Genomic DNA, 27595 nt, shown 5'->3' with positions numbered 1-27595 from the left:
CGGCTGAACGCCCCTTTGTGAGGTCTGGGATGGACTCTTGCAACAAACCCAAACCTCACACCATATGAAACGTCACCTCTCACTTTGCTCTCCTAAGAGCTGCCCCAAGCTGCTGCTGCAGAACAGAGCATGAAGCCAATGAATACTCTGGAATCTGCTAATGACTTATCCCCTTAGCTGAATTAAAAAGCCCTGCCTTTTACGAGATGGGAAACCTCCCAGTGAAAAGTATCAGGGTTAAAAATGTGAAAAGTCTTCCACAATTTTTACCTATAGAGCAGACTGTAGAATGCACACACAGAGTACCCTACGCCTTCGTTAGTGCCCAGAGATTAAAAACAGTCTTCAGCTGGGTTCCTGCATGCAAACCAGCATACCACGCATCACGCTTTGCTTCAGAATTCCCATGCCCAGGACTGCAGGTTTTTAAACGGAAGAAGAGTTTAGACGTGTCCGGTCTGAAAGCATGGGCATGGATTTCACCAAAACCACCCCCCGGCCTGGCGCTTCTGTACGGAGAGCCAGCAACGCCGTCAAAACCGCACTCGGAAGAGGGACGGACGTTATGCAGTCCTCCTCGCACGCTCCACCTTTCCTCCTTTCCACGTTCAGCAGAACGAGTTCCTAGTACAGAACAAAACGCTCGCCCAGTATGCAGAATAGCTGGAGTTGTGGGAGGACGTCTGAAAGGCGCAAGAATGAGAGGAACCAGAAGAAGTAATCTAATCAGCAATTAACCAGTAGAAAACTCAAGCTACCCACCAACCTTGCCAACAGTATTGGAGTTGTATCATCACAAGAACTACCTGGTCTTGAATGGCTCCCCCAAGAGACTATTTCCGAGCTTCAGGCAAACATGCAATTTCTTCTCTTCCCCACTCTGCTTCAGAGAGAACCACTGAAAGGGAAGTTCCCAACACAGCTGGTCTTTGAGGCCAGGTGCTCCACATAGGTTGTTTCAGGACAGCCAGCAGCACTGGTTTGCATTCAACAAAGAGGGCCACCATGTCTAGTGCTTAGTGCGCAGGACCGGGAGACAAGGGCCCTAGAGTCAGCATTGACACTGGCTCACTATGTGGCCGGGGGGGCAACATTCATCAGCAGAGATGAGGACAGTTAATGTCGGATTCCCAAACCAGATAGAAATGCAGGGTCAGAAGATCATCAGATGCTGCTAGACGCTTTGACAAGAACGTTTAAAGCAGTGATCAAAACCATCTGCTGCTGATGTTGGCTCATTTATTGTCATATAAATACTGTAGTATGTCTCCAGCTGTTGTATCAGCCCAGGGCCGTCCCTAGACATTGTGGTGCCCTTCTCAACCCCTCCCTCTGCGGGGGTGTGTGTGTGTGTGTGTGCTGGCCCCAGGCCTCTGCGGACGGTGGGGGAGCTGCGCCCAAGGTCTGGGGGAGGCAGGAGCAAAACCGCCCCCCAGCACGAGCCAGCGGAGCGGGTTGGGGCCTGGTGATTGCAGGGCGGGCCCGACCCTGCACTCACGGGGCGGCGGGAAGTGGAGTGACCTGGCCCCAGCCTGCTCCGCTCTGCTCCCCTGGCTCCCAGCCTTGGGACTTGGGGGGAGGGGGGAACTGCCCCCCAGCACTCACCGGCGGCGCGGCTGGGAGCTGGTGGAGTGGGCTGGGTCGCTCCACTTCCCGCCACCCGGTGAGTGCAGGACGCGCCCGACCCCTGCTGCAGTCCCCAGAGACATAGCTCAGGGGAAGGGGTGGAGTGGGGGGGAGGCGGAGCAGGGGCAGAGGCTTTGGGGAAGGGGTGCAGTGGGGGTGAGGCTGAGGTGGAGCAAGGGTGGGAAGAGGCAGGGCGGGGGTGGAGCAGGGGCTATGCGGAAGGGGTGGAGTGTGCGCGGGGTGGGTACAGGGGCAGTTTTCCTGGCCGGCTCAGCCGGCTGGGGGAATCAGGCCGGCCGCTGGAGCAGCACGCAGCTGCGTAGGGGACAAGGAAATTTGGGGCAACTGATGGTGCCCTACGCAGCTGCGTAGTTTGCGTATGGGTGTGGACGGCCTGTCTCAGTCCTACAGTCAAATGTGCTATGAAGAGCCAAAAAGAGGCAAAAGAAAGCCGTCCTGCTCAGCCCTGCAGTCTTTTGAACCCGTCAGCACCGGTTGTGATGGGCCCGATTCCCAGGGGCGCCGCGTGCCCTCAGCCCTCGCTGGCTTTGTCCAATCAGCCCCTCCGGAAGTCGGGCCCTTTACTGTTCGATCACAGTGAGAGTCAAGCGAGGAGGCGACAGAGAGAAACATGATCTTTGAAAAGCACCTGCATGACAACAAGTCAGATCTTTTTTAAGTAGATGGCAGGGCGAGGAAAGCACATCCCCTGAGACACCCAGACTCCAGACACTGACACCCAATTCTCTGAATATTCTGGGGGAAACCCTGCATCACACAGCATCTTCCCTCAGAGCGCTATCCCTGCAGTGACGTTACCATTAGCTTCCTGCAGACTGCTCACCGGGGGCCCCCTCAGTACTGGTCAAGGTGACGCACGGCACTTTCCAGGGACTCACCGCTAAAAGGGGGTTGTGGGATGTGATTTACACCGTCTTGTTCAGCGGTGAACACGGGCTAAATCGAGAGGGCCCAGCGCTGCCTTTGATACACGTCCGTAACTCCTACTGACCTCAAGGGGAGGTGGCCGTGCATGTCTGAGGGTAGAATTTGGTTCACAAAATCCTAAGCAAAACCTTAGCAATATTCCTCCAAATAAGGCTGAGATACGTATATCTAGAACGTACGATCAGCGACCAAGCATGCAAATGGTTTCCTAAAATGCAGGTGGACTGGTCATGATTATGAATTCTAAATCCACCTGAGTCTTGTCGATTCTTTCCAGAGAGGGGCCATCAGACCCGGCTCAGTTCCTGCTAGCTGGGGCAAGGAAAGCACCCGTTATTGTCACCGACAGGGTCAAAAACGAACTACACATTTGGCAAGACGGCATCACCTGCGCCAGGCTGAACAGCGAAGGAGGTGCGAGTACAGTGGCTGAGTCACCGCAGTCGTTCTTGCCAGGAATCACATCTTGTTTTCTGATTTAAAAGGCTATTTCCTAGTGACGGGCCATGTAAATTAAGTCACAGGAAATTCTTTGTCCCTCCACCCTACTTCCTGAGCTGTAGTAAGAATGGAACGTTAAAGGCTGCGCTCACATTATACTGGATCGCGGCCCCAGAGACCTTTCACTTTCACCAGCCCTCATACAGAGGGGGTTATGAAGTGTCGGCGGAGGAGTCATTCAGATCCGACACCGTGGACGTGACTGAGAGCAAATGGAAGGAAGCTGGGTCTTACTCACTATTTTTATTATGTACATTGTTCAACATTTTAATTCATCCACAGGCCAGGTGCGCTCAGAGCCGTGACTCCTGGGGGCGCAATGGAATGCTAAAGATGTCGCCTGACCCCGCTCGGATTCTGTCCAAGCCCCAGGCTAGAGCCGAGCGTACTCCCTCAGCCGTGCCGGGTGACTTTTAAAACGCAGATTTTAGCCACCACAATGCATTTAAGCCAAAGAACATTTTTCCTGAAAAAGAGGCAACCTTTGAAATGAGCGTCCTAAGCTGTATGCACCTGACTGAAGGGTTAATAACGATGGGGCATTCTGAATAAGCCACGGCACAGAGTGGCGTTTAGTTATGTACCACCCGGCATTTCCCTCAGCAAATCAGTATTCAATAAAACTAGCTATTATTCCGACGAAGAAAAAAATGAACCCCTTATAAACAATAACGAAATCACCAAACAGCAGAAAAAGGACTGGGCCCTGGTACGCCCCCTGCCTTCCCAGGTTAGAGCGACATGTGAGCCGCTTGCAGGAATGGCCCCAAAGCGCCTATAAAGAAATGAATATCGTCACTCACTCAATCATTTATCAGGAAGCCAACTGCCTTCGGATGGCCAGCAGAGTGCTGAGAGTGGAGAGGTGTCCTATATCGCTAAGTCCGCCTGGGGGCGCTTCGAAAGCTTTATTTTGCTTTTGACCTGCTTTATCGGCTTAGCAAACGGGACCGAGATTAACGCAACATAAACCTTTTATGGCTTCTAAACCACTGCAGTGGAAAAGCTGTAGCTGCCAGGTTGGATTCTCCCCACGGCCGGGGGAGTGCCCCGCCAATGGCCAGGACCCTGCTTTAAAAGCGCCATTCTTCCCGTCAGTCCAGACTCCAGCAGCAGTAGTGCTGCCTTGAGGCGAGCTGGGCTCCGAGTAGGATCTGTGACCATTTCAGACTCAAACATCTAGCATCGCCTTGTGAGCATCTGTCCGGGCGTCAGACAGTTACTGGCGCCAATGCTCTCCCTCTGCCCAGCGTCCCACCCACACAGCTGAGCTGGACGCTGGGACCATTCGCAGTGAGGGGAGGCCTCTTCCCCTGCTCGTCACCGAACAGCTCTGCCACCCCCCCCCCACAGGTGCTACTGAAGCCCAGAGGCTGTAGCAGCCTCCAGAGGCCCCACGGTGCAATGCAGACAGGCCATGCAGCGGGAAGGCTACTTACACTGTCCACCCCCCGTGATGGGGGTGTAGGAGGGAGTGCATACCGGGCACTGCCCTGGCGCGGCATCTTGGCACATCACAGCTGAGCCCTGTGCCACGCAGGGATCTACTAATCCCCGGGGAGCACAACCACACTGGTGGGGCTTCCAGGAAACCCTGCACGGCAGCAGAGGACAGGACAGGATGAATCATTTCATTCCCCCGCATGGAATTCAACTGCTGCGGGTGACATCTGAGCCAGCAGCCAGATACCCACGATGCACCAATGAACATCCGCCAGCCAGAGAGCAGCTTGGCCACAGGAGGGGCCATCTTCTCAGACCTTTCCGGGGAAGCTGGCAGGAGCACAGGGAGTGTCGCTGTACTGCACCCACAAGATCGGGATCACCTCTCCAGACGCGGCTGTAACCCAGTCACCGCGCTAGGCGAGTGTCACCGCGCTAGGCCACCTGCTTTCACAGCGAACTCCCTGGTTTTGACGGAGCAGCAGGAGACCCTGATCCGGGGGTAAAAATCCCACCACACTGGTATCTCTTGACCAAACTAGACTGTGATCATGCAACCGTCACGGTGGAATCAGTAACCAGCCAGTGCCTGCCCTCCCGTAACACTGTTCAGTGGCTCGCCATTTCTAAGCCCTGAATGCTGCCCACGCTGGGACGATACACCCAGCACTGCACAGATCCCACGGAGCTCTTCCCCCAGGGAGGCGGGTAACTCCCCTCCAGTGACTGGAAGAGTCCACACAGCAGGGGTCTCACACTTCCTATTTCAATCCCTCTCTGGCTCGCTGCGGTCTGTCTGCCTCTCCGCCCAGGTAAGCGGCGCTAGCTGGGAGCAGCCCAGCGGAGGGCTTGTGATTCAGACACACTCAGAGCGGCACAATTCTCTGGCCCCTCTTGTTCTCCAGGGCATGCAGTTGGCTGCAGTGTTTTACAGGGCGGAGCTTAAATCCCCATGCTGGCCGGTGTGCATGGGGAGGTGGCCCCATTCCCATCCGGAGAGCTCTGTACCTACCCGTTGCTCCAAGGACATTTTTCCGTTAGACTCAGGCTGCTGGTCTTCAACAGACCCTGCCTTGAAGCTGCATGCAGTGATTGCACATCTGGGAGAACTCTCCACCATTAACCTTTCCCTCTTATCCCTGCACTGGGAGATCTGGAACCAGGACCCTGCCACCCTGACCTACCATCTTCCCTCGGCTTGGAAGTTAGTGCGGCATAGACGCCGACTTCTAATGGTGCCGGTGGGTGCCTCTGCCCCTGGCCCCACCCCGACTCCACCCCTGCCCCGTCCCCATTCCAACCCCTTCCCCAAAGTCCCCACCCCAACTCCGCCACCTCCCTGCCCCATTCGTCTCCTTCCCCAAATCCCTGCCCCGCCTCTTCCCCTGAGCGCGCCACGTTCCCGCTCCTCTCCCCTCCCTCCTGGAGCTTGCTACAGCTGTTTGGCGGCGGCAAGCGCTGGGCGGTAGGCGGAGGAGCAGGGATGTGGTGCACTCAGAGGAGGAGGCGGAGGAGGAGGTGAGGTGAGGCGGGGCAGGAGCTTGGCTGCCGGTGGGTGCAGAGCACCCACTAATTTTTCCCCGTGGGTAAAAAATTTTCCCACGGAGTCGGCGCCTATGAGTGCATGTAACTGTAACCAACCCTGTCCTAAGCACCATTCCATTACTGTTACAATGCAAGCTAGACAAGCTCTGAAAATACAGCGACTAAGATCTATACTAAATATCTTGCAGGCCTCTCACAACTGATTTAACCAAATAACAATTGCAGAACTACTAATTGTGGTATGTCACCTATCGCTTAAATCAGCCTCTGTACCAGATGACTGGACAGTAGCTAATGTGATGCCGATTTTTAAAAAAGGCTCTTGAAGCGATCCTGGCAATTACAGGCTGGTAAGCCTAACTTTAGCACCAGGCACACTGGCTGAAACAACAGTAAAGAACAAAATGATCAGGCACATCGATGGACACGATATGGTGGAGAAGAGTTAACACAGCTTTTGGAAAGGGAAATCACACCTCAGCCATCTATTAGAATTCTTTGATGGTGTCCACAAGTGTGGATATAGTGGACTTGGACTTCTGACAAGGTCCCACAGCAAAGACTCTTCAGTAAAGTAAGGAGTCGTGGGATAAGAGGGAAGGTTCCTCTCATGGAGCAGTAAGTGGTTAAAAGACAGGAAACAAAGGGTAGGAATAAATGGTAAGTTTTCACAATGCAGAGAGGTAAATAGTGGTGTCCCCCAGGGATCTGTAGTGGGACCAGTGCTGTTCAACATATTCATAAATGATCTGGAAAAAGGGGTAAACAGTGAGGTGGCAAAGTTTGCAGCTGATACAAAATTACTAAAATACTTAAGTCCAAAGCTGGTTGTGAAGAATTACAAAAGGATTTCTCAAAACGGGGTGACTGGGCAACAAAATGGCTGATGAAATTTAATGTTCATAAATGCAAAGTGATGCACATTGGAAAACAATCTCAACTATACATACAAAATGATGGGGTCTAAATTAACTGTTACCACTCAAGAAAGAGATTTGGAGTCATTGTGGATAATTCTCTGAAAATGTCCAATCAATGTGCAGCAGCAGTCAAAAAAGCCAACAGTGTTAGGAACCATTAGGACAGGGATAGATAAGAAGACAGAAAATATCATAATGCCACTATCTAAATCCATGGTACGCCCTCACCTGGAATCCTGCATGCAGCTCTGGTCGCCCCATCTCAAAAAAGATATAGTAGAATTGAAAAGGGTAATGAAAAGGGCAACAAAAATGATTAGGGGTATGGAACACCTTCTATATAAGGAAAGATTGAAAAGACTGGGACTGTTCAGCTTAGAAAAAAGACAACTAAGGGGGGATATGATAGAGGTCTATAAAATCATGCATGGGGTGGAGAAAGTGAATAGGGAAGTGTTATTTACTCCTTAACCTAACACAAGAACAAGGGGTCTCTCAGTGAAATAGGCAGCAGGTTTAAAACAAACATAAGGAAATACTTCTTCATACAATGCACAGACAACCTGTGGAACTCACTGCCACGAGATGTTGCAAAGGTCAAAAGTATAACTGGGTTCAAAAAGAACTAGGTAAGTTCATGGAGGATCGGTCCATCAATGGCTATTAGCCAAAATAGTTAGGGATGCAACCCATGCTCTGGGTGTCCCTAAACCTCTGACTGCCAGAAGTTGGGAGTGTACGACAGGGGAAGGATCACTCGATAGCTGCCCTGTTCTGTTCATTCCCTCTGAAGCACCTGGCACTGTCAGAAGACAGGACACTGGCTTAGATGGACTATGGGTCTGACCCAGCATGGCCGTTCTTATCATCTTAACTGAAACATGCGCTAAATCTTCCAAAACAGCAGAGGTGGGGGGAGGGAGGGAGGGAGAGCTAATCCATCCCCCCCTCCTACCTTCCAGGGGAGAGGTGATCAAGCACCCCGAAGGCAGCTTAAAACCTGTTTTTTCTTCTTCCTCCAGGATGCAAATCTGAGACGCTCCCAACTCCGAGATGCCCCCAACTCCAGCGCCCACAGGGGAGCTGGCACTGCCCACTGCCCGGCTGCAGGTGTCTGGCCAGCAGGGACCTCATGGCTTTGACACCCTGACCCCATGAGGGTCTTGACCCTTCTGGGACCCCAGACCACCAGCCCAGCAAGAGACGAGCAATGTGCAGATGGCACATGGCCTGCCAGCTGCTCCGCACAGACAAGACCCGTGTCTTTCGGCTGGTCCGGCAGGGCCTCCCCACCCGCAGATGGAACAGGAGCCTGTGTTCTTATTTCTCGAACACGGAGACGGCCCGAATCTCCTCTCTCTTCCACCAGCATTGACCAAGTGATCTACCCGAGCGGCAATGCGGCTATCCCTGGCTTAGGCTAGTGCATGTGCAAGGAGAGACAGGCCCAGCCTGGCCTGCAGCCTCCTTGCCAGCACCACGCCGCAGCAAACACAAGTGGCTCGAAGCACGACGCCAAGGCTTACCTGGAGGCGGCAGCTGTGCAGAGGCGAATAGCCGTCGAAGCCCGGCACCCAGGACACCGTGAGGCTGTGCGCTGTTCTATTCAGGACACGCACTTCGGCCGGCGCGGCTGGAGTTCCTACATGAGAAAGCCAGCCCCGGTCAGCTCGAACGCGGGTGAACACAACGCAGGCTCCCAGCCGGCTGCGGTGTGAAAACGCGCATGTGCCAGCTTTGTAGGAGAAACACCTGAACGCTGAACTCAGCGCTGTGGAGGCGGCAGAAGCCCCCCCAAGAGAAATAAGCTGGCCCGTCCCAGGGCTGTGTTGGGCCAAGGGGAGCAGCACCCCCCGGTGGAAGGCAGATTCAAGCAGTGGCCTGACAGAGGGGTTGGGAGCAATGGCTTGTGGGGGTCCCCAGGGCTGGGAGCTTGCCTGGAACCCGCACATAGGGCACTTCCAGTGCGCACCGGCAGCGTCTCCACGGAGTAACTGCTGTGCTGCAGGTGAGTGCGCTTTAGAAATCACCCCTGTGCTGTGCGTGGCCGCCCCGTGCAGACAAGACCTAGGGCCGTGCTCATCTCTGCAGCACGGGCGTGAGCTCGGACCCCGCAGCGTGTGCTCAGCGCGAGAGCTTCCAATGGGCGTCACTGATTTCACACGCCGTGCTCTGTCCCGTCGCCCTGGAGAGCTGCTCTCCCTGGCCAAGGATCACCTGCCCCTGGCCGCTGCCCACTCTGAACTGCAGGACACAGCTGGGTTGAGCCGAGCGCTGGTCAGAGCCCCGCTCCCGGGCAGACAGCTATCGGCAGAACGCTGGCTGGAGCCCCGAGTCGGGAGTCTGGCTGCTGCGGGCTGGGCAGACGTACCCTCGGGGACAGTCGGAAACGTGTCTCCTTTCACGGGCCCGGCGCTCAGAAGCGGGTGACTGGATGGTCTGAGGGGGCAGGGGTGCCAAAGGGGTTAAGGGAAGGCTTTCTCAGAGGAGGGGGACACAGTGCTGTGTGTGAAGGCCGGGAGAAAGCTGCCTGCTGGGAGGGGGATGCAGCAGACGGCTGACCTCCTCCTGAGCCCATCCCAGCTGCCCTGGAGATGCTACGCCCGGCGGGAGGGACAGGTCAGAGGCAAAGCGCAGGGCTCACCATTATGTTTATGTAGCAATACACAGCGTCCGCTTGCTGCTGTGTCTGGGTGCCTCCGCAGTGCCAACAGTGAGCAGCGGCCTGGGAACAGCGCCTGCCCATGCTTTAAGCGTCCCCCGAGGGGCCACGTTACCCGAAGGAAGAAACGAGGCCTCTGACCCTCCATGCGGGCTCCCTGCTCCCTGCACTCTCCCCTTCCCCGGCCTCCGGGACAGGTGCTGCAGACTGGGCCCTGTTCCTGCCAGCCTGGGTGCTGCTGCCATCTGGGGCCAGGATATGGCACCCTGAGGTGCTGGGACGGGGGGAATGACTTCCCAGAGCCTGCAGCACCATCCCTCGCACGGAGTCGAACACCAAATGGGTGAGTTAGTCAGGTGCCCCCCTTTACAGCCCTAATTTATGGGGCAGACTTAATAATAGAGGCCATCCGGGCACTCTTCTTCGAGGTACTCGGCCAGGCAGCTGAGCCCGATCGTGTGTGTATGTGTGTGGGGGGGGGTGGCAGTACCAAGAGCTCAGCCAGGCTGCTGGCAAAGCCCTAAGGGAGTGGCTGTGGCTGTTCGCAGCCCTCTGGGTCAGATCAGGGCAGCTGGCCGGGACGAGAGAAACCCAGCTCCGCAGGCTGGGGTGGGAGCGGGGACTCGTTCAGGAGCACTGGACACAAACTCCATGTGGAAACCAGAACGCAACAGACCGTCTTCACCTTTCCTGGAGCCGTCTGCACACGCTCTGCGTCCGTGAACTGAAACCCGTGCTCTGCCTCGGCTGGGAGCGCGTGGGCTCAGGGAAAACGCTCCCTTGGCCGCCAGGGCGACTCCGGCTTGGGAATTTCAGGAATTCCCATCCCTTCCGATGGAAACACGGAGGCTGGCTCAGACCATGAAGGAAGGAAGGGAGGGAATGGCACAGCCCTTCTGAAACTCCCCTCGGTCTGACAGCTCTGCTTACAAGCGAGCTCTCGGGTGCTTCCTCCCCCAGTCACAGCCCTGCGGACGCCCAGCTTTCCAGCTAGCAGAATCCCAGCAGGGGACCCTTGCAGCCATAATCGCCCTGGGGCTTTGTTGTTGCAGTGGCCAGCAAGGGAGGGAAGGCAGCATGCCCTGCTGTGGAGGGGAGAGACTCAGACCAAAGCGCAGACACGCTGTGCCTCCATCCAACTCTCAGTGCCTTAGGATTTATGGGGTTTGGTGCATCTTGTCCTTGGGGGTAGGGGCAATACCTGCTCTCCCCAACAATACAACCTGCAGGAATCTCTGCCATGGCCTGGGTGAGGTTTGAGACCGGCTTTGGAGCACAGCTTCCAATGCAATGACTAGAGCTGGGAAGGAAACAGTTCTCCTGTCCGGCGAGAATTTTTGAAAATATTTTCCTACCCCGAATTGGGATGAAAACGCGAAACCTTGAAAATGTCACCACCCAAAAATGCAAAAATACCAGACTGGGTCAAGTGAAACCCGGAGATCATTTCTAAAGGATTTTTTCTACGTTGACATTTTTTTGTTTTCAGGGGTTTTTTTAAACTATAAATCAAATTTTAAATTTTAAGACAAAACGTCATTTTGACCTGAACTATACTTTGTTTTGTAAAATGTCAAAATGGGACATTTGGATGATTTCGAAACTTTGTTTCCCGAGGTTTTTCCAAAACAGATTGAAACTGACCCTTTCCGTGGACAGTTTTGGTTTTGATGAATCGGCAATTTCTAGCACAAAATTTGTTGTTCAAAAATTCCCAACCAGCTCTAACAATACCCTAATTCCACAGTCTCACTGCCATGCGGGCTCAGGTAGGAGCCACAGACAGTTTACTAGGCAGAGACCGTAGCAGCAGTAGTGAGACAGACTTCATGTTCATCACTTACTTTTTATATTGATCTGCACTTCATTTGAGGCAGTTAGTCCTTTCCGATTGTGAGCTTCACAGCTGAATATTGCAGTTTCACTAAGACCTGCAGGAGGATAAAATAAACAGATTTAAACATTTTATTAAAGCTCATGTTAAAAAAACTATATAGGTTGGGAAAAGAGTGTCTGTACACCTGGGTATAGTGCTAAGATCATCCACAAATAGTTTTTTAAAAGTCATCTGATACACTGAGTCCACTATAACCGGACAATGGCCATGCAGTGGTGAACATTCGCAGGACAAAGGGAAGTCCTTTCACCACCCTGTATTTCTTTCAAGCTCATTTAATTTCACACAAAGTTACCAATTCCCAGGTGTTGTTCAGCTAGCCATGAATCACGCCTGAACATCAACACGCCTTCACACACGAGGAAGAGAATTTAAGGGGAGACTTTGCAGCTTCTTTTGTTTTTAAAAAGTTATTTTCTTTTCCCCATGAACATGAATAACCCATTTTTGCACGAACCACTTCAAATTTGCTGTAGGCTGCATTTCTGCACGTGCAGCACAGTAAGCAGGAGAGGAGAAAGTGGACATCCTGGTCCCAACGAAGCCAGGCGCTCAGATACTATAGTGATGAGCGCGGTATAAAAACCTACGTAGAACTCCCGCTGACTTCAGTAGGGCCCGGATTTCACCCAAATACTTTAACTAAGAAGCAGAGAACATAAGCGTGAGATGAAGGGGGCAGACCCAGTTCCGTAGTCCACAGCAGCGGCTGTTGCCCCATTTGAGAAATGGAGAGGCAGAAAGAGGAAGAACCCATGACAATAGCCTTTAAACCTTTGGTTGGTTTTTAAAGACTGCCCAAGTCATCCAAGTGCGATAGCAGCAGCAGAACCCCCCGGGGTCCAGACATGACCCCCACCCGGATAATGGTGCATCACCCAAAACCTCACTTCTTCCCAACGGGAACACGAGCCATGGGCAGAACGGAGCATCCTGGACCGCTGCAAGGGGACTGTGCGTTCTGGGGAACGTCGCAGGATGGATTTAACCCCCCCACGGGCCTGCTGGTGCGGCTAGCTGCTGAGGCCCACGCTGCTCCATGGCTCTGCCTCCTCCTAAACACGCAGCAGAGGTGGCTGGCCTGGCAGTTTAAAGAGCCACTTGAAGAGCTCCCTTCTTTTGCAAGACACGTCCTACAATGACAAAGGCTGGCTAGCCCACCCCGCCGCTGGTTCTGTGGGCACAGGACCAAAGCCCCCGTGCCCTGTGCAGCAGCTGTTCCTAAAGGCAGGGGGACATTGATGTTAATCTCCACCTCTGTCTGCCAGTCCCCTGACTCCCAAAGAGGAACACTGTGGCCCAGATGCTCAGCTGGGGCGACGTGACATAGTTCACTGTAGTCACCAGGCTCCGCTAAGACGCACCAGCTGCGGTCTCAGCCCTGGGCTTTTATAGACTGACCTCAGTCTCTGGCCATCCTGGGAGTTTTTAGTCCCCTACCTGCCCTTAAGTCAGGCCAGGGAAGTTTAAATCTCATACAAATATTTTAGTGCTAGTTTGGAAGGGCCCAGAATTCTGGCCTCTCCCCGCCAATCAAACCGCTCGACCCGCCCAGGCCCACGCGGGGGTCGACAGGGAAGGGGTTTGAGTAGAGAGACCCTTGCTGGGAAAAGGGTCTGGACTGAGGGGCGCGGTGGGCTCCGGTGGGGACAATCTAAGGCTGACTGGCTTCAAGCTAAAACACTGGGATGAAGGCATTGCTTATGATTTGTGTTGGCCTTTGCTGATCATAAAGGAATGTCGGCAGTGCCCTTATCTGAACGGGCAGCTCGCTCAGTGGGACAGAGGCCAGAATACCGGGCGTTACTTCCAGAATCCAAGGGGAAGGGAAACGTATGTGCACAACATGTTGTGGGATCCTCTGGATACCACAGTAGACTCAGAGTCTGGGCGTCCCCTTTCCCAACCCACTTCCTCCTCTGCGTGATCCTGCACGTCGACGCCGGGGACACGCTGTTCCTTGGCGTGCAGGACACAGAGACAGGCCACTGAGACCAGGGCTCTCCTTAGGAGTTTGGGGAGGGTGCCCAACCTTAAGTGCCTCACTTTAAATAACTCTTTAAGCCACTACCAGCCACCTCTGCCGTTGAGGGGAGGAGCCCAGCAACCTCTCTGCAGCCGGGCAGAGCTGCCCACCTACGCATTTTTTGCCAATGGACAATCTGTGTCTAAGGCAGGGATTGTGAAGGCGCCGTGCCCCCGTCCACGACAGGAACTGAAGGGTATTTTGGGGGGAGGGCCTATATTTTCCTACTTACAGTGCCCCTGCTGCCTGCTCCAAGGACGGGGTGGGAAGCTGTAGCCCTCGCTGGTCAGAATGAGAGCTGGGGAAAGGAAACTTCCCACCGCACTGCTGGTGCGTTCTGCTCTCAGACAGACTCCCGGAGCTGCCTGCCAGCGAGCCCTGTTACAATCCCAGCACTGCTACTGCCAGAATCAATCACCTGCCCAGAGGCGCGCACCTGGGGTAGGGAAAATGGTCTCTCAGTCCATAGGCTGCTGCAGCACTGAAACACAAGCGCTCGTTATGGGCCAAATCCTGACCCTTTAAAGTCAATGGACGCTTTGCCATCAGCTTGGCCCTTTGTAAGTAGACTATTGCGTAGTGGGCTAATAAACCAGACCTTCATATTCAGAGCCTGGACTACTGCAGAGGGGCCAATGGGTTCCAAACCTAAAGGATACAGCAAGGAACATAACAAAGAGCGGCCAGACTGGGTCAGACCAAGGGTCCATCTAGCCCAGAATCCTGTCTGCCGACAGCGGCCAGTGCCAGGTGCCCCAGAGGGAATGAACAGAACAGGGCAATTAGCGTGTGATCCATCCCCTCGCCCATTCCCAGCATCTGGCAAACAGTGAAACAAACCAGTGAGTTCTTAGAACTTGGTTCACTTTACATCTTCCCGAGAGTGGGCTCATCTTCCAAGCTGCCCAAATCCACAGATCTCCCCTTTCCCAACCTCTCTGTATTATTTATCACTATTATCCCTTATTCCCGTCACACCCATACATACACACACACACACACACACACACACACAGAATCCTTCCAAAAGACAAGAGCTCATTCAGTTTCTGCTCTGATCAGACTAGGAGGCAGAATATAAAATAAAAACCAGCAATGCTCAAGAGGACACGGCTCATTTTGATGATGGATAAAACTATCTCTAGGATGGGTATCAAGATTTCATCCACACTTGGATCCCCTTTACGATTATACAAGCAAAAGCTTAATGCTGGATGTCTTAATGATTATAGGAGTATTCCCCTCATTAGATATATATCATATTACATCACCATTAACTAGAGTGTAGTTACAGAACTGTTCTAACTTTTGATACGACTAATTACCACCAATTCTAGCACTGTGCCTGGTATCTCCGGGAGGGAAGAGCTTGAGAAGTCTGAAATGAAACATATTGCAGGTTTCTGAGGAATTCCTAGTTTCTATTTGTATTTTCATAATGCTTCTCCGCCTCTGACTGCTTCTCTTAAAGTTAAATATCTGAGGTGGAAATGTGGAGTTTCCTCACTCCCAATAATGACAGGGTGGTTACCATGGAGCTAATGTACCAGGATTCTAAAAGATAGACAGGAATTTGGTACGAGACCAAAGGGGCAATGCTGAGTAACGCAGGCGTGAAGGACAGCTTTTGGTTACAGGAATTAATGGTAATGACAGCTATCAATAATTAGAACTGGGCTGTAACTACAGTATAGCTACTCTTTAATTACCATACCGGTATTATAAAGTACGTAGGAGAGAGAGAGCCTGGAGCACGGGACCTGGTGCAAGATTGGAGGCCTGACCCAGAGGCCGTGAACCAAAATCAGGCCCTGGATTAAAGCAGATGTTTACAAGTTCACTGTCTGATACGTGACCTTTGCAAAAGTATTGCTAGTGTGGCTAAAACACAGGCATTTCTAAGAAGCAACAGATACTGGGTATACGTGAGAACACACTCCAGAAGATTAGCCCAGGGACATCCCGAGCTAACACCAGATAAGAGGATGTTTTGCCCAAGACACCTGGAGCATAATACAAAGGGAGGCAACAAGCAGGTGTCCTGAAACACGTGAGGTGGCACGGAAGTTGTTTGTCTCAGTCTGTAAAGATTGGGGTACCTCACCTTAACCCTTTGTGTGGCCAAGGGGGCATCAGAAAGTCCTGCTGCACACTGGGTACTCGTGTTTTAGCATACCTGTAACCATGGAGCCAGGGTGCTAGAACTGTCTTGAGGGCAATAAACCTGGCCGAGTGTCTTTGTCACTGAACCGTGCCAGTGGTCGTTCTTTCTGGGTAGTGCTATCGAGATCTGCTGAACCAACTGTTTGCGCAGGGCTGGGAGAGCGCACGGAGAGAGCACGCATGCACCTAACTGACAACAAAGTATACCCACCGCCTACTGAAATTAATGACAGATCCGACTAGCTCTAATAGCACTCCCAAGCCTTTTGCACAGCGGTGTTTGTCAGAGCTAATTGCCTTCGCTTCCTAGCCGCTGACTTTTACTAGTGGGACTTAACGGTTTGCAATCGGCTTTCTGCGTGTTTTTGCAGGTTTCGTTTCCAACATTCTCTCCTTGGGATATATTTTTCAGCTGATGTGATGTTATGGACAACTTTCCTTATTCACGCTCCTGTTCTCACAATGGTAAGGAACGCCTGGCATAATAATCCAGAATTGTTTAATGGGGAGCAGGGGTTACTCACTGGCTTCCTTCCTGCCTTACTTTTACATATCTCTGAAGTTTTCCTGTTTTCAATTAAAAATCCCATAAAAACAAGGCAATCCTTGTATTTCAGTCCTATCTGCCTGGCAGAGCTGGGATTTCCCAGTGTTCTTTTCAGTGGTTTCAAAACGCTTTTGGAAAGAGGATTTATTTTTACCTTCTAATTTTCTAGGCTGTAATCACGGGGGTCAGGGTCTTACACTGAAACCTCTGCTCAGCCAAACAGCCCTTGCTCAAGCAAGTCGTCCCTTTGATGCCAATAGGGCGACTGGGGTGAGAAAAACTGCTCCAACCATCAGACCTAGAGTTTGCCAAACATAGGCAGAAAATGCAGAAGGGATGAGTCAGATCTTCTGGCTTTCACTGCCTTTTAAAATCTCTCTCTGGAGCCCAAGACATGCCAGCTATAGCATAGCGCGTGTACAGCAATCCCCTCTTTGCTCTTTTATGGCAAAATCCTCCTGGGTTTTACATCACAGTGGGAATAAGGTCAGTTGCAGACAGGACGTGTCTCTCTCCCTTACTCATCCTGGTTTGTCAGGTCTCATTCCCCTCCCTACCCTCCATGCATATCCAAGGCTCTTCTGCATCCCCATTTGTTCTCGCTCCTGGGGTCCCCTGGCGGGCGGCAGCAGCAGAGAGTAACCAGGTGTGATCTCAGCTACACTCACATCCCTGTGAAACTCCAGGGTCGCGCTAGCCTGTAGGCCAGAGTGACACTCAGCAGGCACCTCTAGGGAACCCTGCCATGTGCTAACACTCACCCCACGGAGCCATGAGTCTGGGGAGAAAGTAAAACGCGGGGAAGATGAGGGCCCTGATCCTTGGCTCGGGGCAATTCGGAGGAGCTGCAGCCCCATAGTTGCTCTGACCTACACTGGCTGCCAGTGGCCCTAGGGGAAAAGCCAGCCCGGGAACCCCAGTGATCCTGCACCCACTATAAGCCTCAAAGATCGCTCAATACACTGACGGACTGAATGCACCTCATCCAGCTCCCTTGTGTGCCAGCCTAAGACAGCCCACCTCCCTCCCAGCCCTGCCTGTTCTCATGGAAGCTCACAGCAGGTGTCCCGAGGATCCAGCCCTTAGAGGAAAGGAAATACATGCAGTGACCCTACCATGGAGAGGACCCAGCTACCACGCAGGAAATGCCGCTTTCACTTCCTCATTTCATTTCATTTCTCCCGCCCCAGCTCAGACGTCTACACAGCAGTTTTACAGCCCCGTGAGCCTGAGTCAGCTGACACGGCCCAGCTGCATGGAGGGCGGGGGTGGGGTGGGAGGTTAACTGCAGTGTAGACAAACCCTAAGGAAACTGCTGCATGGGCTGATGGGGGAACTGACCCTCAGAAGCACCACAGCAAAGCTAGAGCCACCTGCTGACTTCCCTTGCGATTCTGGGCTCTCTGCACCAAGACGTGCATTTTCTTATCGGAAACAGCCTTCTCCATAGACTCAGCGCTTGCAGTTTCCCGGGGCTGCTGGCTGGAACGGTCTGTTTGTAGATGGGGGGAAGGGGAGTTTGACTGCAAACTTCCTTGTCAGAAGAAATTTCCAACCCTAAACTGAAACCGGCTAGAAGCCCCCAAACCAGCCCTTTTGCTTCATGTGACCAAAGCCAATCTGTATCTCGCAGCGGGGAGACATCACCTCTGCCCCCCCTTCGGGGTATGACGAGCGTCCCCATCCATCCCACTCCGCAAGCCGCAGCTCCGTGTTCCTGCCAGACTTAGGAATGGGGATTGAGTTTGCTGTCCCACGCAGGGCCCTGGGACCGCAGCAAGCGGCACTATCAGACAAGGCTGAGCAACGACTCTGTTTTCACCCTCACCATACCGAGCCTGGTGGGAAAGGCAAAGCAGGGACTTTCACCTCAGGATCAAGAAGACCGAGTCAGCTGAGTTAGGGCTCCCTTCACAGCCTCTCCACGCACTCACTCCAAGCGTACGGCATTGTGCTGCCATGCGAGAGGCCACGATCAAAGGGACGGTGCAAAATCTTGTTACCTCCCAAATAATTCATGGTCCAGCTCATTCGAGTCAGCTGAGCTGACGTGGTTTCATTGTTCACATTTGGGAGGAGATCCCTGACAAATGCTGTAACATCCCTGCTCTCACCACCCACCCAAACTAAACCATGGCGTGCGCCGAGGTTAAAGCCAGTTCAGGTCGCTGGGCTAATGTCTTCACTGCAGCGTTAACTATGGCACTTGGGCCAGCCTAGCCTGGGGGTGAGTGTCACGCTGCAAAGCCGCACTTGAGTTCCGGTGTCCTCGCCGGTGCGGTGCTCACCTGGGCATGTCACCAGGACTCCTCGGGGCACATCCCACGGTTCTTTGTGCTGAGCTGCTCTCCTGTGAGAATGGTGGGAAAACTTGTCTGTCTTTCTGGCACATGGGGTCGGGGGGAAGGAGGAGTTGTGGGCGGGCACTGGAGGACTACCAGCACTAGAAGACTTTAGCCTGCGTCCTTGCTGCCAAGCAGGTGGGTTACCAGCCTCACAGGGGCTCTAGCCTGTAGCCCCAGACGGGCCAGAGAGCCTGGGCCGAAAGCAGCATCACACTCAGCCAGAGTGCGTGTGGCTGGGACAGGGGTTGGGGCAACACCCTGGGAAGAGCCTGGGTTAACTCTGCAATGAAGACATACCCTTATGGGCAGCATGCACCCAAACAAACCCTCCACAGTCAGCTAAGCCTCCTCATTTAACACACCATGTTCCTCACTTCCACTGATGGGTGCTAGAACTGGGTCCCACGTGCGCCAACGTGCAGAGTAACGCAGCGTACGCACCACAGTCCCCACCACCCCTGTGTAACAAAGCATCCACCCTGACCTCAGTGGCATCACCACGCTGGTCTGCTACATAGCCCTGCACCGGGGAAGCGTATGAAGCAGGAAGAGCTCTCGATTTATAGACTTCAAGGCCAGCAGGGATCAGCACAATCTGGACTGGCCAGGCCTCCTGCAGCCCACCAGAGACCCGCAAACAACCATTTCTGCATCACCCCCTGGTGGGGTCAGAGTTCAGGTTTTGCATTCTAAAGTGGTACTGAGGAATGGGACATGGCATGAACCCTGCTAGGCCAACGTGTCCGTCAGGGCAAGGTTCGACTCTTTGAATATCCGTGCAAGGATGTAACCGTCCAGTCAACACGGGAGCGAGCCCTGCAGCCAGATGAGATCACGTCTATTGCAGAGCAGGATGACTGAAGGCAAGGGCCATTGCGCTCCTAGCTGCTTCTGCGGGCCAGCTGTTAGCCAGGCGCACCAGCCAACCGCCTGCCAGCAAGTTCAGTCGGCGAACGCCAGCCAGCCAAGCCGGGCAGCCACGGAGCTTATCACGCTCCTGTTGCAGTGACGGCCCCCGGCGCGCTGAAACAGCCCCCGGGCGACACTCACCTGGCAGAGTCAGGACAGAGGGGGAAATGTACGGCTGGTCATTCACCCTGCTGCTGTTCCGAAACCAGTAAATCTGCACGGGCTCCGGGGGCCCCATTGCCTGGCACGTGAGGTTGAACGGTCTGTTCCTGGTAACGTTCAGACTCTCGGGCTGCCGAAGGAAGTGGGGGAGCCCTACGCAGAAAGGCACGGAGACAGGCACCTTAAAAACACTTGCAGCAAGAACCCTAACAGCCAATAACGCCCAGGTCTGCCAGCATCGCTGCCAATGCAACAGCGGCTCTCAGCACAGGCATCGTAGTCCAGCCCACTCCACCATCTCCTGCTCCTGGATTGCTCGCTCCCACTCCAGTCCAGCTCCCGCTCCCAACTGCCCAGCCCCATACACAACCCCTGCCACAAGCTCTCCTGCCAGCGCGCTGGCATTGTAACTAAATGCCTCTTTCAGGCCCCGGCTTACCTTCCATCTGGACGAAGATGGGGTCTGACTCAATTTCCCCATTGTGGATTTTCAGTTTGCAGCTGTAGGACCCGTTATCAGAGCGCTGAGCATTGGTTATGCTGTCAGGGGAGAGGAAAGGATTCACCTTGAGACTTATCACTGGCACAAAAGACAAGAAACGCTCGAACACTTTTACGCTGGATCTCAGTAAGTGTTACCCACAAAAATGGCATTAAAAGAATGTTACGGTTGCAAAGTCAAGCACTCAAAAGATGCAACCTTCTTGTGCATATGCATTATGGTACTGTCTTTAACTGGACTCAGACTTTCAGGCCAGACGGGACCATCCTGATCATCCAGTCTGACCTCCTGCACATGGCAGGCCACCGACCCTCACCCACCCACTCCTGTAACAGACCCCTCACCTCTGGCTGAGTTCTGAAGTCCTCAAATCATGATTTAAAGACTTCAAGTTACAGAGAATCCACCATTGACACTAGTTTAAACCTGGAAACGACCCGTGTCCCATGCTGTGGAGGAAGGCGAAACACCCACCCAGGGTATCTGCCAATCTGATCCCGGGGAAAATTCCTTCCTGATCCCAGACATGGTGATCAGTTAGAGCCTGAGCATGTGGGCAAGACCCACCATAATTACTGGATCATGTGCTTTTTTCCCAGAAGACCCTGCTTCATTCAGTCCACAGGGTGACCGGAGCAGCTGCCCAGTACGTTGTTTTATCCTCAGGATTTAATGTGTGGCTCTATGGTTGCCACTGTTCAAACCCTGCTCTGAAAACAGAATTATTAACGTCCTTCTAGGCTTCTCTCTGGTGCTCATCGGCGTCGCTGCCGTAGTTCAGTGCTTCACACATTTCTTAACGTTTGTTTTCACAATGCCCGGGGGGGGGGCACTATGACCCCCGCGGGACAGGAGAAGAACTGATGCACAGACAGGTTACGGTCACAAGTGTCCACTAATTCTGGGAGCACAATTTGAGACACCCAGGACCTGATTTTGCAGAGGACTCAGCATTAGATACGTTCCAAGCCCAGCTCCCAGGGACTTCAGTTGTGCTCGGAGAACTCAGCACTTTTTACATCAGTCCCCAGGGTCTCATCAGGCACCTGGTTAACGAGGAACACACAATTAGTGACCCCCAGTGTAAAGTCTGGTTGACGTGATTTGCCCAGCATCACACAGGCACCGTGCGGCAGAGGCCCCCCACCCTCCCATCTCCTAGTCCCAGTCTCCTTGCCAAGCCAGTCCCTTTCGTTCAGCCTCCCCCACAGCAGCTCCCAGTCCCCGTCTTCTCCCCTCTCCCTTCCCCCAGGCTCCTTGTCCCAGTCTCTCCCTATGGCCTGGGGATGGAAAGGCCTAGGGATAGCATTTTCCAAAGCACTTTAGGAGCATAACCCCATCCCTTTACAATGGGACTTAAACTCTTAGGTGACTTTAGGGGCTTTGAAAATGTTCCATTGAATCACTTCACGGCAGTGATGCTGAGAAGAACCTGATGCATGCTGGGAAGTTTGCTTTGAGACCGGCACGTGTGTTTGTTTCAGGACTGTCTCACAGCCGTCCTGTTACAAACGACAACGGTGAAAAGCACATCTCTGGGGCCCGCTTGTAAATGACAGTCATGGACAAGCTGGGTTTTTCCGTGGACTCAGAAGCTACACACCCAACATACAGCGTGAGTGGGAGGAGGAGTGCGGGAGGGGACGGTATCTGTGGGGGTCTATGTTTGGCTTAGTGGATCTTCCTTTCCTTCTCCTTCCTGCACTGTGGGTTTCACGCAGCCAATTCCCGCCTACTGAAGGTTATGCCATGCTGCTGGGTTTCGCTGCGCCTCCCCTACGGTCCTGGGTCCTTGCTGAATGCCATCACCAGTGGATCTGACCCTAGGACAGAGCTCTGTCCCATCCGAGAGCCAAAACTCGCCTCCGGGTCCAGCCATCCTGGCCGCAGCAGGACTGAGGATCTGCCTTCTTTAAAAAAGAGCCAAGACGGGGGGATGGGGCTGAGCTGACAGCAATCCCCGCCCCTGCTTCGTGCCGGACCATCCGGGAGCTCTAAGCCCCACCCCCTCTGTTCCTTGATCTGTCACACGCGGGGGTCTGGGTTTGCTTTGGGGACGCTGACTTAAAGCAAAGGGCGTGTGGGTGAGCCTGTGTTTTCTGTCATCACCGGATTCCTATTTTCCATCACGCAAGAAAGGGTTAAAACTAGCTTTTCAAGTCTGCCATTTTACCTGCCTGACAAGTCAGGAAGGGTGTGAATAGCCTGTGGTGTTATCAAAGACTGGAACAGCCAAACTTCCACCAGCCCTGACTGTTACCCTGATCAGCAAACACCACAGCCCTCTCCCAGCAGAAATCTATTCCGGGGCCTGACCCTGCTGGCTGAGGGCCAGGGGCACTAGTAGCAGTCGTTCTGCAGGGATCTACGGGCAGAGATATAAGCTACCGGGCTGGGCTAGAGTTTTTAGCTGCTAAGTACTCTCGAACTGAAGATGGCAATCAGTGAACCACCTTTTAAACAGCCGGCTCGTTACCTGAAGGTAGAGATCATCGTTATTTCATCATCGTCCATGACCTGGTAATGTCGAGGGGACACGGGGCCAGGCTCCTGCAGCTCCTTCCCATCTTTCCACAAGGAAATGCCAGCAGAGTCTTGGTTGAATAAGGAACGGGGTCCCTTAATGGAGCAGTTAAACATGAAATCTTTATGCTCATTAATTAATATATGGCCTACTGTGGGATTGAATTTAATTAGCGGTAGCGAGTGGGCTGGAGAGGCTCCGTCCAAGAGAGACGCATTGGCCTGGTCAGGATATGGCTCCACGGGGGGCGTCCGTGCGTCGGCTTTGGGGGTATTGCGTGTGGTGGTTTGAAGGGAGCGGGGGCGTCGGGGCGCAGCCAGCCAGTCCACCGACAATGCTTGCGTGGATGGCGACAGTTGGGGCGTCCTCCTCTCCTGCCTCGCCTCAGGGTTCTCTGCAAAATAAGACCCAGGTTTATGACCCCGCTCATTGCCAGCAGCGAGCTCACCGCGGCACTCGGCGTTCTGCGTATCTCAGCAGCCCCCAAGTGCCGACGTTTCTATTCTCCGTGGCCTCACCCCAGGCACAGTGGCCCCAGACACACTCCATCCCCCACAGTGGAGCAGACCCAATACTAGCGGGGCGTCTCCGCAGAGACCCCCAGTCTCTATGCAGCATGTGTTCATGAGCCAGACCCTGGGCTGGTGAAGCTCCACCCACCAGTCTGAAATACCATCCACGGCAGCAGAGACCCCCTTCACCGATACTGCCGAGCCCGGCCCCTCGCTCAGGCAATGACAGCAGGGCTCCTGCTGCAGCCGTACTGCAAGTTGGGGGGCTGGGGAAAAGGGACACAGCTGTGTGAAGGGACTGGCCTCCATGAGTGACGGCTCCTCCCTTTGTGGATCTGTGGGCGCCCCTCCCCACGCAGCCCTTAGATCTGGTGGGGTGGAAGGCCTCACCCCCTGACAACTCGGTGCCCCCGAAGCCCCCCCAGGAGAGATGCGTAAAGAGAGCACTATAAAGGCGAGGTTCAGCGTTTTCACCCCCCGCCATACTCCTGGTGTTTTCCACAGGAGGGGTGTGTCTGGCCCAGACGTTACGGTCAGTCCTAGCCACACCCCTCTAGCGTCCCCAAATGTCTCCTTCGCTGCGGTATAAAACCTGACCCAAAACAGTCCATGCAGACCAAAAAGCCAAAGACAGCCACATGCAGATGTGTCATCTAGAGTAGACAACCAGCCACGCTGCAGACATCTGGCTGGCCCTCTTCCCAGCACCCACCGACTGAGATGCCGCCATTAATACGAGGCTCCGCATCTCCCACGTTCTGGTTCCAATGCACCCCGCAATGAAGACAAAACCGGTATTTCCCTGGCTTTGCAGAACGCCATCCCATTAGAGGGCCTCAAAGCACTGCAGACATGAGCTATGCCTTGCCTGCCTCACAAGGCCTTTGTAACCACTGGCAGTACCATGGAAGTCAGTGGGGCTCGGTGCAGGGGTTTGCCCGGGATGGACTCGAGCTCCTTGAGGCAGGGACCATGTCTCCTGGGTGTTTGTACAGTACCTAACACAGCTGGGGTGTGATTCTGACGGGGGCCTCTGGTGCCCTGCAATGGAAATGTCAGACGATGGGGAGGCACAGACGGATGGAAGGTTGAACCGGCGTGGTCCTGGGGCAGAATGCTGGGCAAAAAGGCCAGGAGCAGGACAGAGAGGATCCGACCCCGCAGTGCTGAGCGCACGGTTGTACAGCCCCCACGTCACGCCTGCCTCGCAGCAGAAGGAAGGTCTAAGGGGAAACGTGCGCCCTGCTTGGATTTACACCCATGTCTCCTCCACCCACACCCTGCCCCACGCACGTTAGTGCGAGGCAGAAGCTGCCTGCTCACCGCAGAGGGTTATGCTATCACCAGAGCTGGGCTCCATCTTTGGGACGAACGGGTTATCCGCTCAAACGCACAGCTTCAGTCGACCCAAAACCATCCATCAACTTGACCCGACTAGTTTCAGCTGGGAAAATGCTTTGCAGGACCAGCTTCAGAAAACATACCCGCAGGGGGTGGGTTTAGCCCAGTGGGTAGGGCACTCGCTTGGGGTGCAGGAAACCCAGGTTTGAATCCCCACTCTGGAGCAGGGACTTGGCCTCAGTTTTCTCTCTCCCAGGTGAGCATCCTAGTCACTAGGCTCTAGGTCAGGGATCAGCAACCTTTGGCACGCGGCTTGCCAGGGTAAGCCCCCTGGCGGGTTTGTTTACCTGCCGCGTCCGCAGGTTCGGCCGATCGCGGCTCCCATTGGCCCCGGTTTGCCGCTCCAGGCCAATGGGGGCTGCGGGAAGCGTCGCCGGCCGAGGGATGTGCTGGCCACCGCTTCCCGCAGCCCCCATTGACCCAGAGCAGCGAACCACGGCCAGTGGGAGCCACGATTGGCTGAACCTGCAGATGCGGCAGGTAAACAAACCGGCCCGGCCCGCCAGGGGGCTTACCCTGGAGAGCTGCGTGCCCAAGGTTGCTGATCCCTGTTCTAGGTTGTTCTGGGATGGGTTGATCCCTCCAGCTGAAGCTGTTACACTTTGTATAGATACATAAATACTCGCTGGGCCAGCCAGGTGACAGAGGCACAGAGGCACCCACCTGGACGTGATTCAAATCCCTCCTCTGAATGGAGCAGTCAGACCTGGGTCTCGGCACTGCCCTGCCCAGCGGGCTAACGGGCAGAGCCACACACCCCTTTCTGAAGAGGACTGGAATGAAATGTTCCCGAGGACCCAAAACAGGCTTTTCCGATTTGCCGCCAAATTCCAAAAGCGTTTGGAACAGAACTGAAGATTTTTGCTGGTTTTTCTGACCAAAATGGGAGAAAAACCCCCATTTCTTCGCCCAGCTCTAGCCATGACTGGATGGCAGGCTCAAGGACACAAGGTGACTCTCTGACGCCAGGTGGGAGAAATCGATTTCTGCTGCTGAGCTAGCCGGTCAGCTCAGGTGGCTCTCGGAGCTCCAGTTTGGGAGCATACAGGGACCTGAGTTTTCCCAAGCAGAAAGAATTCAGTACAGGGCGATTTCAGTGAACACCCCTAGGAAGAGAGGTTTCAGAGTAGCAGCCATGTTAGTCTGTATCCGCAAAAAGAACAGGAGTACTTGTGGCACCTTAGAGACTAACAAATTTATTAGAGCATAAGCTTTCGTGGGCTACAGCCCACCGAAGCTCAGGAAAACACTTGGGCTGAGGTGAACGTTTTGCAGTTGCTAAGTTCACAATAAAGGCAAACCCCAGGAAGCCGAGAAGTTTAGACCAAATCCAATGAGAGCAAGAGCACACTGTGCTAGGAACAGGGTGGGAATGCCACCTGATTACAGATCCCTCGGGCTGACATCAACACTGGTCCCTGCATAGCCTAGGCTCACCCTTGTGTGACAGCCTTGCACTTGCTGCTGTGAGCTGCCCAAGGACTTGCAGCATCATAAACTCCATGACTTCTGCAGGGTCACGCGGCAGTTCTCTGGCAGAGCCGCGGAGAGAACCACAACACTGAAGGACGGACTTGCGGCTAAAGCCGGGAGTTGAGACCTGGAGTCTGTAAGTCCTTTAGCCTCTGTGCCCTTATCCCCATTTTATAGATCATACCTCACACAAGTGGTTAGTGATCACAAAGGGTTGAGAGAGCTGTGGTTGGAAGGCAATTGTGGCACGGTTCTTCTGCTGCGCTACCCCTCGGCAGGGGTTAGGAACCTACAGGGGCTACAAATTCATTCCTGTTGACTTGTTGTGGCGAGTTCAGCTTGTAAATCCCAGACTAGATATAAAGTGCAGTGGCGGGGAGGGATCTAGGGTCTGGGACAGAGTCATGTTCCCAGGAGAGACCCCAGGAATAGCCAAGCACAGGCAGAAATGTGTTTTGTTGGTATTTGTTGTGACTGTATTTGCTGGATTTTGTTAAGCGTTTCAGAAGCCAAACCCCTAGCCAGGCACGGGGGAGCTGACATGGTCCAGTGTCACCAGAGTGTTCAGTGCAGGGTGGGAACACCAGTCCCCCACTCGCAGAAATATGTGAACTCCCAGACCAAACACACACACACTTCGCTTAACCTGGAACTGAAGTTGTGTGTGACCTTCACCATGTGCCTTCACCAACAGACCATGCTGCCTGCACATTCCGATCCCTATTTTGTAACCTAAGGGTATGTCTACACCCCAGTTAGACACCCTTGGCTGGCCCGGGCCAGCTGACTCGGCTAGGGGGCTGTTTAATTGCAGTGCAGATGTTCAGGCTCGGGCTGGAGCTCGGGCTCTAGGACCCCGTGAGGAGGGAGGGTCCCAGAGCTTGAGTCCTGACAGGTACAGGGCAATTAAACAGCCCCTTAGCCCGCGCCCCTGGGGCTGTCTAACTGCAGTGTAGACACACCCTAAACGCCTGGCTGGTCGATCACAAGCGACTGCTACTTAAAGCTGCCTTCATTGAGCTCCTTTTATAGGAAAATAACTGACGATTAGGACGGAGAATTGCCTGTAAATGCCGATTACATTTCAGGGTGGATTTAAAAAAAACATTTAAATTTTTTTTTTTAAAATAGAATTTTTAAAATTTTATTTGTTATACTAAGTTTTTCTTTTTAAAAATAAACCTGTTTAACATACACTCTAAATTTAATACAAACTATGTTAACGCCTAAATTTATTATAATCTCTTAAAAAACGTTTACAGAAAAAATAAATACTCAAATCCATGAGCCTCTATCCAAAACTCTAAGTTATATGGAAAAGCAGCCTTTAAAGAAAGAACTGGGGGAGAAACATGGAACTTCTGAGGTCAGGCTTTATAAAAATAGCTCAGTGGGTCAATGTAAGTAACTTTAAGAGACTGTCTCATTTTTAAGAGACTTACACAAGTAGGAATTTAAGTACCAGTCACTTTGACTTAGACGTATTTGA

General features: G+C 53.5%; 1 protein-coding gene across 1 annotated transcript in view; it reads right to left on the bottom strand.

The window, feature by feature from the left end:
- MERTK (MER proto-oncogene, tyrosine kinase) overlaps positions 1–22914 on the bottom strand; it is a 55048-nt gene extending 32134 nt beyond the window's left edge. The window contains exons 1-5 of the mRNA XM_024213942.3: positions 22673–22914; positions 20134–20234; positions 19674–19847; positions 11490–11576; positions 8510–8625 (exon numbers count right to left, since the gene is read on the bottom strand). Of these exons, the coding sequence (XP_024069710.2) occupies positions 8510–8625; positions 11490–11576; positions 19674–19847; positions 20134–20234; positions 22673–22836 (642 nt within the window). The 5' untranslated portion in view covers positions 22837–22914. The remainder of the gene's footprint in view (positions 1–8509; positions 8626–11489; positions 11577–19673; positions 19848–20133; positions 20235–22672) is intronic.
- Positions 22915–27595: the final 4681 nt, after the last annotated feature.

This window comes from Terrapene carolina, unplaced genomic scaffold (genome assembly GCF_002925995.2).
Source record: "Terrapene carolina triunguis isolate 2854851 unplaced genomic scaffold, T_m_triunguis-2.0 Scaffold132, whole genome shotgun sequence".
NCBI classification, from domain to species: domain Eukaryota; kingdom Metazoa; phylum Chordata; order Testudines; family Emydidae; genus Terrapene; species Terrapene triunguis.
Note: the sequence above shows the minus strand (reverse complement) of the source record. Positions and strands in the feature narration are given on the sequence as shown.